Here is a 15,567-nt window from a genome sequence, read left to right as displayed (position 1 = left end):
CAAAAGGCGAGGGTTAATTGGCTTAAAGAAGGAGACCAAAACACGACATTCTTCTTCAAAACCATCACTGGGAAAAGAAATAGGAATAAGATTTCCTTTTTGGTTCTTGAGAATGGTTATGTGACTAGGGACAATGCTAGAATCAAGGAGGAGTTTGTGGCGTTCTACCAAAATCTCTTTCGAGAGAAGGAGCCTAAAATAAATTTTGATGCCTTGACGAGCTTATAGCTCCTTGTATAAGGGATTAAGAGGAGATGTTTATGGAAGCCAAAGTGACAAGGGAAGAAATTAAGAATACTTTTTTTGAGATTGGTAATGATAAAGCACCCAGCCCCAATGGATATGGTGCCTATTTTTTTAAACAAGCTTGGAGCATAGTGGGTGTAATGCTTTCTTTCTAGCTAGTATACTTGTAAAATAATCACTAAAACTCATCAAAAATATATATAAGAAAATACACATATATATAAGAGTAATAAAGTATGGGCACATATTCATTTTTTCTTTATATACAAATATTTACAAAATATTCTCAAAAATAGCAACTTGACAATGTAGCCCGACCCTTCCACTGCATGACATTCCGAGCGACCGCAACTCACCTATTACCTTCAAAACATTAAAAACATGGAGTGAGCACTAATGGCTCAGTAAGTAAACCCACTATGCTACCCTTCTCTCTCTCTCCGTTGCTTAAAATTCCAAATTTTCTTTCCTTACGTCACATTTCCCGATTATTCTACATTCTTTCCCTGTTCTTCTCTCTGTTCTTTCTCTATTCTTTCTCTGTTTTCTAAATTTTTCACTACCCATGATAATGAGCATGGTATTATGCATATTCATGATGCAAATGCACAAATGCATAAATTATGCATTTTCTTTTCTATTTTTCTTATTCTGTTTTCTTTTTCTTTCTTTCTTTCTTTCTTTTCTATTCTTGCTGATCGGACTCGGTTGAGGTATGGATTTGGAGCCTTGGCCGTGTGAGTGAATTCTCTAATTCTGGGTACAGTCCTCATCCACACATACTTCTAACAAACTGTACATTTCTTCTTTCTGAATTCTGAGGCCACTCACTAAAGGCGGCGTGCATGTGGGACTATGTCACTCACGGCTCCCCATCGCAACAACCTTCTCTTCTTTTTATCTTTTTTTTTTTTTTTTCACTTCTTTAAGAAAAATTCAGATTTGAATATCTTTAATATTCTCATTTCTTCCTATTTTTCTCTTTAACATATTTTAGGGCATTTTCATGCTCTTATGAATATGTATGCATGTAGATGGTTTCATGCTTATAATTCTTTCTAACTTCACATATTTAAATGCAATTATGCATTATGGAATGCAAACATGTCCTTCTCCACCATCTACAAACACATCCCAAGGTAACACATAATCATACTCATACATGCACTTCTCCTTCGCATTTCATCAAACAATTCATGTGCACAAATCAACACTAATTTGGCTACACTTTTATCTCTATTTTAGGCCACCAAAAATTTGGAATAAACTCCTCCATAATTAACACCAAATCTGCCCAAAATACACACTTCAAAATTTTCACTTCAATTCCTCCAAATCTCATCCAAACATTCATCAAATAACAACTACACCAACATAACTTCTCATGGATAGGTTCTAATCATTATTCAACACCAAATCTATCAACAATTCCACATATAACACATATATATGCATAAAGAAAGTTCTCTACACAACATAACTTAAATCATACTTAGGATAGGATTTACTTACCTTTGATATGTGCAAATTCAACCCTTTAAGAATCTCCTTTGATCAAACTCTCTTCCTCTTAAATCCTATGAGCATAAACCATCAAAATCAACACTTTAAAAACTAAAATTCACTTCTTAGTGCAAGGATCTTACCTATAGAAGCTTAAGATTGAAAATCCACTCAAAAAACACCAAAAACCTTTGAATTTCCTTTGAAAAAGAATTGAAGAATTTGAGAGAATATGGAGGTGAAAGTGGCATGCAAATGGGTAAGAGTGGCTAGGGTTTCACTCTTCAATTTGATATAACATAAAAATTATATATTAGTTTCCCATTTTACCCTTGCACTTTCTTTAAAATTCCATCTATGTCCCTTAGTCAATTACCATAATGCCCTCATTTTTATTGCATTCTCCATGAAATTCTACCTCTTTTCACTCCCCACAATTTCAACTAATTTTGAGTGAAAAGACCATTTTACCCTTAATGCAAGTTTAAGGCATTTTCTTCACATTTTCCTTAAAATAACCTTAGCAAAAATCAACCAAAGGCATAAGAACATAAATTAAATTACTTACCTCCATGTGGGCGTTACAGTGGGAGAGAATGTTATGGAGGCTATTTAAGATTTTTTTAGATCACGGAAGATCCTAAAGGAAATTAATTGTATAATTATAGCGCTCGTGCTGAAATGAGAGAACCCATCCACTTGTCATGACTCTAGACCAATTTCTTGTTGCAACATAATTTACAAATGCATCTCGAAGATTATTGCAAATAAAATCAAGGACGCCCTCCCAAACTTTGTTGATAGAGCCCAAGCTTCTTCTGTTAAAGGTAGGAAGATTGGGGATAACATTCTTCTTCGCCAAGAGTTGGTGCACCACTGTGGGAGCAAATTGGCCAAGAGTAAGAAATTTATGGAGTAGGTGCCCTAGAGCCAATCAATTATTGTGGAATTGACTCTTTGTAATAATGTTTATTAATCAATAAAAGGCATTATCTACTATATCATGTAAACCATAGTTGTATGTATTGATATTTGTCCTTAGAATGATAGAACCGTGATGAGGGTATCAAGTGTTTCAAATCTTGATAGTGAGAACCCTATGAGCACATATGGTGGCAATTCTAGAAAGGTCTGTAGCCCTAGTATTATTCTGACCAAAGGCACAGATAATATGGTAAGGCTATCATAGTGTTGAACGACCTTGTTGAAAGGCAGTGACATATATCACTTGTTAAGGTTGCTTGCTGACAACCTGGTGCAACACATGGGTGATAGCTATAGGCAAGTTCACTAGACTAACCCACAAGAGGATTCCATATAGATGGTAACCCCAGTGTCTGTGGAACAAATCCTGTAACGAATGGTGGTGCATGTGATCCTTAGACTTGAGATCACTAGAGCGCCTTGTGCACTGATTGGTGTAGTTTGACACTAGCCCAACGCAATTCTATTCAGAGCTGTCAATATGGTAGTGATTGGCTGTATCGAGGAATGTATCAAGAGTGTGGTGGATTGACAGAGGATTCATCACTCCTGGGTACGGGAGAAGTGATCTCATGGCGCATTTCGGTTAATGACAATGACTATAAACCTGTGATCATAGTGGGATGAGTTGCTGCTCAATCCAATTCATTATTCCAGTTATTGGTCCGGTAACTGAATACAAATATATCGAGAGTGAACTGAGGTTGACACTATTTCTATGCCTCAGTCTCGATGAGATAACAGATGATGAAATGATTAGATTGTACGGTAACCATATTGTTGACAAGTAGCTGCTTTGCTGAATTCGAATCTATCGGGTGGCCATGATACCTTGCTAGGGGCCAATCTTGGTCTGTGTAGTGAGACGATTAATTGGTGTTAATTATGATACTACTCACTGTCGGTATGATGAGGAACCTAAGGGTCACACACATAGAAGATAATTTGAGAACCAGTTTGTGGAAGGGGCGTTTTCGTCTTTTAGGATGAAAGGGTATTTTGGTAATCTCATAGTGCAATTAAATTTCTGAGGTTGTTGCCTATATTTAATTTGATATTAAAATTAAATAAGTAAGATTATATTTAAATATATGTACACATATATTTAAATGGATTATTATTATTATTAAATGTTAATGTATTTCTATAAATACATTAATTGAGTTTAATTGAAAATAATGATAATTATAATAAAATATTATGATTGTGAGTGTTTGGGTATAGGGGCTGTTTGGGTTGAAGCCCAAGCCTATTCCTTAATGGAATAGGGTCTTATGTGCACTATATAAGTGCAAGGTTTTGTGAATTAAAATGGGGAATTCATTTAAGTGAATTCAATCACTTTTCATTAAAAGAAATACAGCCCTCTCCCATTCTTTACATCTCACACCACCTTCATTCTTTGAATAAAAGTTTCTTTGATTCTTGATTTGGTTCTTGAAGCTAAAAAAGATCTAGCAAATCTCTCTTTAACTCTTCGGGTTATCTTCGTGTGAATTACTGCTGGTTCGATCCTACTCAGGATTAGTAGCGAACCCAGTCAGAGACAAGTTTGAAGGAGCCTCCAAAAGTGCGTATGACCTTTAAACTTTACTCTGATTGTTCATATTACTGCAGATTTGATTTAACATATAAACTGTATAATCTGTGCCTTGATCTTGGCTTTAATGGGAATGATCTGTGCTTTAAAATTTTTGTTTCCGCTACCATGAGTTAGATCGTTTCCTACTAGTGGTATCAGAGCCCAGGGTACCAGATTTTACAGTTTAATTTATGGTTGATTACCTGTATTTGATTGATAACATGTTGCCTTGTTGAATCTGTATAAAATCTGCCTTGAAAGCATGTTTTAAGAAATCAATATACTTGATTAATTTAATTTGTTGATGATCTGCAAGATTGGTATATTGAGATATGGATTTTGGTTGAGATTAGATGTTTAGATTGATTACAAAATCTGATTGGTGTTCTGTTGGTTGCTGGTTTAACTGATCTGTTACAGATCAATGTACGCTCGCCATGATGATATGACCCATCACCATGGCGATCGTCCTTATTGTGATCGCTAATTGAATATCAGCGCTTGCCACGGTGATATAACCCATCGCTGTGGCGATCGTAGTCTAAAGTGCACGCTGACGAAAATTAGCGCTCGCTGTGGCGATATAATCCATCGCTGCGGCGATCGCATGTGGTGCATGTATGCAACAAAAATCAGCACACGTCGCGGTGATATAATCCATCGTCGCAACGAGCATACTTTCGAGTGCACAGAGGCCAAAGTGAAAAGTTTCAATGAAACTTTTGGACTAAATGTGGATCTGTAAATTGTCAAGGGGTAATTGATAATTCACCCACCCACTTCAAAAATTAATTGTTTTTGAATGTATGTAATGTACTTGTTTGAATATTGCATGTGCCTGGTACATGAGCCTTAGACCTATGGTGAATGTTTTAAAATATTTTTGGCTATGTATGGTTGTAAATTTTAAAATAGGGCCTGCATGTCTTGCCTTTCTTCCCTTTCTCGATGTACATTCTCTTCTCATCTCATTCCCCTCGAATGTAAATCAAGGTTTCTAAATTTATTGATATAAAATTAGTTTAAGATTAATTTCACTATAAATTTAGAATGATGTATTTTGTAATGTACTTGAAGACGGAGCAAGGACAAGGCAATCATACTTGAAAACTCAAGATGTTTATTACAAGACCCCTAGGTGACCCATCAATTCCTCTATGCTCAAGGAAATCAGTTTAAGCAAGGCCATGTACCAGCACGTTTACATTTTGTTTAGAATGCATGCTAAGGTTGAATGTTTAATAACATGCCAAACGATGTCATTCTAACAAAGATAATAAAACTGGTGAGACGTAAAACAAAAACCCTCAATTAAAGTATATTAAGTCATATGAATGCCTTCCATCACCATGGGTTTAATCAAAACACTATTTGTCGAAACCTTGTTTGCCAAAGCGAAGGGTACACTTCTACCAGTGGGAGGTTAAATTTCATTGGAGTTTTCCTTAATGGTGATGGGTCGATTTAAAATGATAGTTTTGCTTGTTTGCCAAAGCGAAGGTTGATAAACACGTCATAGGCATAGTAGAGAAGTACACATATTGTGTGTACGTGGCAGCATGTAGTGTCCACTCTATTGATACTGAGAATCACACTTGAGGATGATGGCTAGGCCATTAGATTATTAGATTGGCTCTTTGGCTTGCTTCACATTTGAGGCTGATAGTAGGAGCTATCAATTGGTGTGGATTAAGTTTGTTGGCCTACCTAATCAACCCATTTTTGCTTGTTCGCCAAAGTGAAGGTTTGAAATGGGCTAGATGGGATCTTGGTCCACTAGGAAAGCCAACGGGCTTTCCCAAGTTATTGGTGAGGGCTATTGACTTGAGGAAAATAGTGGGAACAATTGTTTAATAAAAGGCCTTATTAAACAATAATAATAAACATTGTAATAACAGTGACTTATTTTGCCCTTGTAGATTCACTTAAAATTGAGCAAAATGATCCCAACATCACTGTGACAAATCATTGAATTGGGAGAGAAATGGAATGGTGAGAATTTTTTTGACTGGTATAGAAGTATAAACAATATACTTCAGTCAAGCGATAGATTATACACCACTGAGCAGGCTTTGTCACCAGAGCCTACTGATAGTTCTATCCATGAGATTGGATATGTATATGTGAAGCATACACATGATGCAAAAGCAAAAATGACTATATACACTGTGCTTGCATCAGTGACACCATTACTATGACAGTAGTGCCAGAAAATGGACTTAGCTTCTATTCTTCATTTTCTTCAAAGAAATGAGAAGCATATGGTGTCTTGGTTGTTATTCAGATGTAGGATGGATGAGGGTACCAAAAGATCATATACTCAAGTTGACCGAGTATATGAATAGGCTTGAGATTTTGGGATGCAGACTTAATAAAGGTTTAGTGATAAACATAATATTACAGTCTTTCCCAGATTTTTACTCTCAATTTGTCTATGAGTTCATTGAGGATGATAAGAAGAATAACCTTTCCAAGCTTCTGGATATATTGAAGGCTACTGAGTCAGGCATGAAAATGTCAGAAACGTTGATGTTGGTTGAAGCCAGCTTAAGTGAAAAGGAAAGGGCTTAAAAGTCATTGGAAAGGACTGTTGCAGAATGGAAAGGCGTTTGTCCTTATTGTGGGAATCCCAGCCATTGGAGGAAACATTGCAAGGCCTTCCTAGCAAAAGGGAAGAAGAATGTTACTTCTTCGCCAGGTACGTTCTTGACATTAACTTCTCCCGTCAACATCTTGGGTCATTGACATAAGATGTGGTACTAACATTTGACTGATGTGCAGGAACTATGGTAGAGTAGATTGCTCGCCGAGGGAGAAGTGGACATACTATTTGGAAATGAAGTACGTGGTGCTACATTTGTTGTAGGATCTTATTGTCTGATTTTGCTGATGGGCTTGTTTCTTGGAACTTGTGGATTATTATGATCTTTCTTCAGTTTCTAAAAATTATATTTCTATGTCCACTTAGGACAAATGAGAATATTACTTTACTAATGGATTGTTGTCCTTGAGTATAAATAATATTTTTTATGGGACTATTTCATAATAATATGTTCTTAAGATAGACAATAAGGATAATCTCAAAATGACAACTATGCCAACTATGGCAAGTTGAGCTAAACATACTTGAAGGAATGTGGGATAGTATTAAAACTTGCATCTCCGTGTACACCCCAGCATAATGGTGTATCTGAAAGAGGGGATTAGGACCTTACTTGATATGGTTAGATCCTTGATAAGTTTCTATGATTTGCCCACATGATTCTAGGGTTGTGCCTTAGAGACTGTGACTATGTACCAAATCGTGTGCCATCAAGGTCTGTAGATAATACTGCATATGGTCAATGGAGTGGGCGAAGGCCCAACTTGTCTTATCTAAGGATTTGGGTTTACGAAGCTTATGTCAAGAAATTGACTTTGAACAAGCTGGTCCCGCAATCTTGGATATGTATATTTGTAGGGTATCCTTAGAAGATCAAAGGATACTATTTCTACCATCCAGAATAGCACAAAATTTTGTTGCTTGTACTGGTGTCTTCCTAGAAAATGATTTTTTCTAAGAAGTATTAGTGGGAGAAAGGTAGAACTCGATGAAGTTCTAGTACCACAAGATACATTAGACGAAGGACATGAAGATGTGCCATAGGAGGTAGTTGAACATCACGAGGAGGTTACTCCACAATTTGTGGATCAAAGTGAACCACCTCAAGTAGCACAAGAGCTACGTAGATCTAGGAGAGTATGTCATGAGCCCGAGAGATATGGTTTTCTCCTTACTCAACATGGTGACGTATTGGTCTATCAAGACAATAAACCCAGAACCTATGAAGACGCTATATCGGATCCATGTTCCATTGAATGGCTTAAAGCCATGAAATCTGAGGTAGACTCCATGTACTAGAACCAGTCATGGTTTTTGGTGGATTCACGTGAAGGGGTAAAACCCATAGAGTGTAAATGGGTCTTTAAGAAGAAGACTAACATAGATGGCAAGGTGCATACATATAAAGCACGACTGGTTACCAAAGGTTTCAAACAAATTCATGGTATTGATTATGAAGAAACCTTTGCCGGTTGCATGGTTAAATCCATTGGGATTATGCTTGCGATTACTGCATATTATGACTGTGAAATTTGGCAAATGAATGTCATAGCTGCTTTACTGAATGGAAACCTTGAAGAGGGTGTGTATATGACACAACCCAAATGTTTCGTTCTTGATGGGCTAATAAGATATGCAAGTTGGAAAGGTCTATATATGGACCGAAGCAAGCTTCAAGGAGCTAGAACATTCATTTTGATGAAGCCGTAAAAGAATTCGGTTTTATCAAGAACGAAGATGAGGCTCGTGTTTACAAGAAGGTAAGTGGGAACGTAGTGGCATTCCTAGTGTTGCATGTTGATGACATACTTCTGATCGAGAATGATATACTGAACTTGCAGTCGGTAAAGACTTGGTTATCGAAGTGCTTCTCCATGAAAGACTTAGGAGAAATAGCCTAAATTCTTGGAATAAAGATCTATCGTGATAGATCTGGTAGGTTGCTTAACCTAAGTCAGAGTGCATAGACAAGGTATTGAACATATTCAGTGTAGAAGAATCCAAGAAGGGATTTCTTCCGATGGCATATGGTGTCTATCTCTCTAAGGATATGTGTCCTTATCCACACAATGAGAGAGATAAAACGAGGAGGATCCCACATGCTTCAGCAAGTGGATCCATGTTGTATGCTCAGATTGATATCTCATGTGCACCAAGCACTTGTAAAGGATATCAATCGGATCCAATGTTGTGACTGCATGCTCGGACTGATATCTTATGTGTATTAAGCACTTATAGAAGATATTAATAGGATCTAAGTGAGCAATATGTTATGTACTTAGATTGATGTCTTATGTGCATTCAACATTTGTAGAAGATATCAATCTGATCCAAATGAGTGACACTGGATGAGTGTCAATGGACATCCTTAAGTACTTGAAAAGGCTTAGGAATATGTTCTTGGATTATGGAAGGGAGGATGAGCTCATTTTAAGAGGATACTGTGATGCTATTTCCAAACGGATAAAAATGATTATAGCTTGCAATTTGGGATTGTATATTTTGTCTCAATGGAACTGCAGTGAGCTGGAAGAGCTCGAATCAGAGTACTGCAGTGGATTCTACAACTGATGCTAAGTATATTGCATTATTTAATGCAGCCGTGTAGGCGGTTTGGATCAAAAAGTTCATTACTGAATTTGATGTTGTTCCAAGCATTGTTGATCCAGTAAAGTTCTACTGCGATAACAATGGAGCCATTGTTGTGGCTGAGGAATCACAGTCTCACCAGCAATCCAAACACATACTTAGTTGATTCAATCTGATCTAAGAGATTGATCAGAAAGAGAATGTGCAGATTTGCAGAATACCTACTAACCCACTGTTGAAGTTTCTGTTGTGGTAGAAGCATGATGGGCACTTGGGTCATTCGATGTTAAATGCATGAATGATTGGCTATAGTGCAAGTGGGAGATTGTTGGTGTAGGTGCCATAAAGCCAATCAATTATTGTGGAATTGATTCTTTGTAATAATGTTTATTAATCAATAAAAGACATTACTATATCATGTAAACTATAGTGGTATGTATTGATATATGTCCTTATAATGGTAGAACCATGACGAGGGTTGTAATATTCTCTCTAGCTAGTATTTCTTTAAGAAATATATAACAAAATCCACTAAATAACTTTTGAAAACATATATAAATATATGTATATAATGTAAAATCCAAAAGCTCTAATTTTAATCCATATAAATATATATACAAAATAACTAATATACTTTAATCAAGTACAAAATATTCTTGGACAGTGCCGCCAAACTCCTCTGTTAACTGACATCTCACCTGACCGTAAATCACCTCGTACCTGCAAAATAGTAAAATAACGGAGTGAGCACTAATTGCTCAGTAAGTAAACCAAACTGCACTACTGCTTTGTCTCTGTTACTCATATTCTGACTTTTCTTTTCTCACTTTAATCTTTTCTAATATTCTTCATTCTTTTATGATATTCTGCATTCTTTTCTGATGTTCTAATTTGCTACTTACCGACGTGCAAGGACAATTAATAAAACTGTACATCGTTGAGCACATAAGAAATTCTAAATAATGCAAGTAGCATAATACATATGCAGAATAATAAACTTTTTCTAAGAAATGTACTTCTTTTCTTTTCTGTTTTCTATCTCTTATTCTGTTTCTCTTTCTTTTCATTTATGTTTTCTGTCTCTTATTCTGTTTCTCTTTCTTTTCTTTTCTGTTTTCTATTCTAGTTTGCCGATTAGACTAGGCTGAGGTATGGATTTGGAACCCTAGCCGTGTGAGTGTATTCTGAAATTCTTTATGGGTACAGTCCTCATCCACATGTACCGCTAACGGACTGTACTAATTCTGTTTTTCTATTTTGAGGCCGCTCATTGATGGCGGCATGCATGTAGGAATTTTCTACATCTCTGTAACTCACGGGTTCCCCATCGCAACAACCTTCGAACATATCATGCTATAGAAAGAGATTCTATACACATTTCTAAATGAATTTCCAAGCTATGGAAATTCTACAATTGCATTCTTGAATAAATAAGAAAATATACATATTTTCTTTTCTTTCTTTCTCTCATTCTTTGCTAGCATTTTCTTTAATATTCTCACTTGCCAAATCAAGGATATATAAATATATTATCAATAATATGCACAATATATGCATGGTCAAGCCCATTCTTTGATGTTCTTTCTAAGTTCAAGTACATAAACTTGAGAATTCATTATGGCATATTGATATGTCATGACATATTCTACCATTCTCTACTATCAACAATGCCATATCAAAGTAACACTTTAACACACAATTCTTTTCTAACACTTTCCCAAATGTGCTATTCAAGAAATACTAAAGGGTCAAATAACTTGAACCATGCACTAAAACCCATTTATCTCATTGAGCTAACATGACCAAGTGATATTCTAAAATTTTGGCCTAACAAAATGCACTCTTGAATATTAAAATTTACACTTGGTTAAGCCCAACATAATCTTTCCACTCCAATTCCTGCCTTTCTCTAAACATTTCTTCAATAGGATTTAACCAACTCATGCATGCATTTCTCTTTAGATTTTCATCAAACAATTCATATGCACATGCAAATACTTAGTTGGCTACACTTCTACATCTCTCTAAATCCACCAAAATTTGAGCAAAAACTCACTAGCTTTAGCCTTAAACCTGGCCGGTTTCTACAATACTTCAACACTTCAAAGTTTCAACAATAATTCTTCCATAACTTCCCCAAAAAACCACATACTCATACACTACTTCTCATGGCTGGAAATTACACATCATTCAACATCAAAACAGCTAATAATTCTCACATACAAACATGCAAGAATCATTCTACACAAGTCTTGCTCAAATCAAAACTAAAATTGGGTTTACTTACCTTGAATGTGTGATATAACCTCCCTTTGCTAAAAGTCTCTTCCTCTTGGACCTAGATCATATAAAACCATAAGAATTTAAAACTTTAAAGTTTAATCACACACCTTGTGCTAGAATCTTACCTTTGGATGCTTTAGCATTGAAAATCTACAAAAATCCAAGACAATGCTATGAATTCTCTTTGAGATTTGGTGAGGAAATTTGAGAGAAAAAGGGGTGAGGGTGGCGTGTACAAGGGCTGAAAAATGGTTAGGGATTATTCAATAAATCCTTATAACTAATAATATATACATGTATTCCCATTTTGCCCTTGCACTTTCTAAGAAATTCCATCTATATCCTTTAGTCAATTACCAAAATACCCTTACTTCTATTATCTTCTTCACATTATTTTACTTCCTTTCACTCCCCACTTTTTCCTCTAGTTATGAGTGAAAAGACCATTACCCCCTAATGAAGTTTTAGGGAGTTTTCTTCACATTTGTCTAAGGTAACTTCATAGAAATCCAACTAAGGGTATTAGGGCATAAATAAAATTACGTACCTTGATGTGGGTGTTACAATTCTCCCCCCTTAAAAGAATTTCATCTGCGAAATTCAAATGAACAATTCAAGAAAGCGATTATGTACATCTTGCTCTACTTCCCATGTAGCTTCTTCTACTTTATGATTCCTCCATAGAACTTTTACTAATGGAATACTCTTATTTTGGAGCTCCTTAACTTTTCTGTCCAATATCTGAACTGGGCGCTCCTTATAAACAAGATTCTTCTCTAATTCCACTTATTCTGCTTTTAATATATGGGAGGGATCGATGACATACCTTCGAAGCATTGACACATGGAAAACAATGTGCACTTTATCCATATTTGGTGGTAGCGCCAACTTGTATGCTATTTTTCCTACTCGTTCCAATACTTCAAAGGGGCCAAATGTATCTAGAGGCAAGTTTTTCTTTTCTGCCAAAACACATTACCCGCTTGTAGGGGGAAATTTTAATAAATAGTTTATCACCCACTTCAAATTCTACATCTTTTCTCTTTAAATCCGCATAACTCTTTTGTCTGTCTTGAGCTTGTTTCATTCTATTTCTGATCAACTTAATGGCTTCTATCATTTTCTGAGCTATCTCTGGTCCAAGAGATGCATTCAAAGCATCTTTCTCTCCTACTTCATTCCAGTGCAGTGGGGATCTACATTGTCTACCATATAGAGCTTTATAAGGAGCCATCTTAATTGTAGACTGATAACTGTTGTTGTAAGCAAACTCTATCAATGGTAGCATCTCATGCCAGATCATTTTATAATCCATACAACACGCTCTCAGCATGTCTTCAAGCACCTGATTGGTTCTCTCAGTTTGACCATCTGTCTGTGGGTAGTAAGCTGTACTAAATGCTAACCTGGTACACAAGTTTCTCTGTAGACTAATCCAGAAAGCTGAAACAAGTCTGGAATCTCTATCTGATACTATTTTCTTGGGCATCCCATGCAATCTAACTATCTTTCTGATGTAGATCTGGGCCAACTGATCTGAGGTGGTACTGTCTTTTATTGGAAGAAAATGCGCTGATTTGGTTAATCTGTCTACTATCACCCATAGTGCATTATAACCCTTTTGAACTCTTGAAAGGCCTGTAATGAAATCCATTAATATATTTTCCCATTTCCATTTAGGAATGTTGGGTGGCTGAAGTAGTCCTGATAGTCTCCGGTGCTCTGCTTTGACCTGTTGACAAATCAGACATTTTGCTACATACTCTCCGATATCTTTCGTCATACCTGGCCACCAATAACTTTTCTGTAAATCTTTATACATTTTGGTTCCTCCAAGATATGTAGTATATGGTGTGTCATGAGCCTCCGCAAGAATCTTCTTTCTCAGCTTAGCATCCTGAGGAATGCATATACGATTCCGGAAACAGAGGATACCATTTGAAATTTGACATTCTGGTATCTTGCCTTCCAACACTTGTTGACTCATTTTCTCACACCACTTGTCGATAGTTTGCTTTTCTTTAATCTCTTCTAGTAAAGTAGGTTGAATTTCTAACCCGGAAATTCTTCCTGGTATCATCTCTATTTGTTCTTTGAGAAATTCTTCCAATAATTCTTTCTGCATTGTGAGCTGAGACAAAAAGGCTTTCCTACTCAAGGCATCAGCTACCACATTGGTTTTTCCAGGTTGATACTTGATTTCACAATCATAATCTTTTACTAGCTCTAACCATCTCCTTTGTCTCATATTCTTCCAATTATTCTTTTTGCACCGATTGGTGTAGTTTGACACTAGCCCAACGCAGTTCTATTCAGAGTTGTCAATACAGTAGTGATTGGCTACATCAAGGAGTGTATCAAAACTATGGTGGATCGACAGAGGATTCATCACTCCTGGGTTTGAGAGAAGTTATCTTACGGCGCAATTCAGTTAATGGCAATGACTACAAATCTGGCCAAACTGAAAGGACTAACCAGGTGATTGAAGACATGCTTAGAGCTTGTTGTATGGATCGCAATGCAAAATGGAGTGATATACTTCTACTAATACAATTTTCCTATAACAACAACTATCAATCCACTATCCAGATGGCCCAATATAAAGCATTATAGGGAAGAAGGTGCAAATCCCCTTTGTACTGGGATGATATTGGAGAAAAAAACTCCTTGAATCAAGCAGTTGGACCAGAGATGACCCAAAAAATGATTGAAGATGTTAAGCTTATTAGAGAAAGAATGAAGCAAGCCTAAGATCGACAAAAGAGCTACGCCGACCTAGAAAGAAAAGAAGTGGAATTCCAAGTGGGCGACAAAGTTTTTGTAAAAGTTGCGCCTTATAAACATATTATGAGATTTGGAAAGAAGGACAAGCTCGCTCCACGTTACATTGGACCCTTTGAAGTATTGGAAAGGGTAGGCAAATTAGCTTATAGACTAGTACTGCCAATGAGCATGGAAAGAGTCCATAATGTTTTCCATGTCTCTTTGTTGCGTAAGTGTGATAGTGATCCTTCGCACATGCTTCAGGTGGAGGAAGTAGAATTACAAGATAATTTGGCTTATGAGGAACGCCCAGTTCAAATCCTTGATAGAAAGGTAAAAGAGCTCAGAAACAAGCAAATTCCACTAGTTAAAGTGCTTTGGAGGAATCACAAGATAGAAGAAGCTACTTGGGAAATGGAGCAAGATATGAGAAGTCGATACTTGGAGCCGTTTCTATAATTTTGAGGACGAAATTATTACAAGAGGGGAGGAAATGTAATACCTAAGATGTCAAAGGTATGTTCCTAACTCAAAATAGTCATTTAGATGTTAATTTTATGTTAAAAAACATAAAGTCTAACTAAGAGCAAAATAGTTGATTAATTTGTAACGATATGAATCAATTATCCATAGAAGGACATTAGAGGCAAAATAGTCATTTTACCTATGGATAAGCATTGAAAAAGTCAAGGATGAGTAGGTTTAATTGCATTTAATGGCATTAATTAAGTAATAATTATGTCTAGTGCAAAATGACCAAAATGCCCTTATATGAAGGATTAAGGACTTATGAGTTATACAATTAAAATAATTGGGCCAATAGCATAATTTTGGAAAATTAATGAAATATTTTCCTACAAATGAGATGAAATTCATTCAAGCCAAGGGAGAGAGCATTTCTTCAACATTTCTTCCGTTTTCTCTCAAATCTTCCATGAAACAAGCTTTCTTTCTCTAAGTTTTAAAGGAGTTTTGCAAAATTTTTCAAGGAGAATAGGATAGGAACCTTGGATCT

The 15,567-nt window shown here is 36.2% G+C and overlaps 1 protein-coding gene across 1 annotated transcript; it reads left to right on the top strand.

Annotated features, from left to right (window-relative positions):
* Nucleotides 1-14,636: 14,636 nt before the first annotated feature.
* Nucleotides 14,637-15,011, top strand: LOC116144681. The gene has a single exon (XM_031430131.1). It carries the CDS (start codon nucleotides 14,637-14,639, stop codon nucleotides 15,009-15,011), a length of 375 nt encoding a protein of 124 aa, XP_031285991.1.
* The last annotated feature ends 556 nt before the right edge of the window (nucleotides 15,012-15,567 follow it).

Source organism: Pistacia vera, unplaced genomic scaffold (genome assembly GCF_008641045.1).
Source record: "Pistacia vera cultivar Batoury unplaced genomic scaffold, PisVer_v2 Contig451, whole genome shotgun sequence".
Classification (NCBI taxonomy): Eukaryota; Viridiplantae; Streptophyta; class Magnoliopsida; order Sapindales; family Anacardiaceae; genus Pistacia; species Pistacia vera.
Note: the sequence above shows the minus strand (reverse complement) of the source record. Positions and strands in the feature narration are given on the sequence as shown.

Bases quoted from the DNA above. Each gene is read 5' to 3' on its own strand.
- LOC116144681 (XM_031430131.1), top strand. From the start codon at position 14,637: ATGAGATTTGGAAAGAAGGACAAGCTCGCTCCACGTTACATTGGACCC.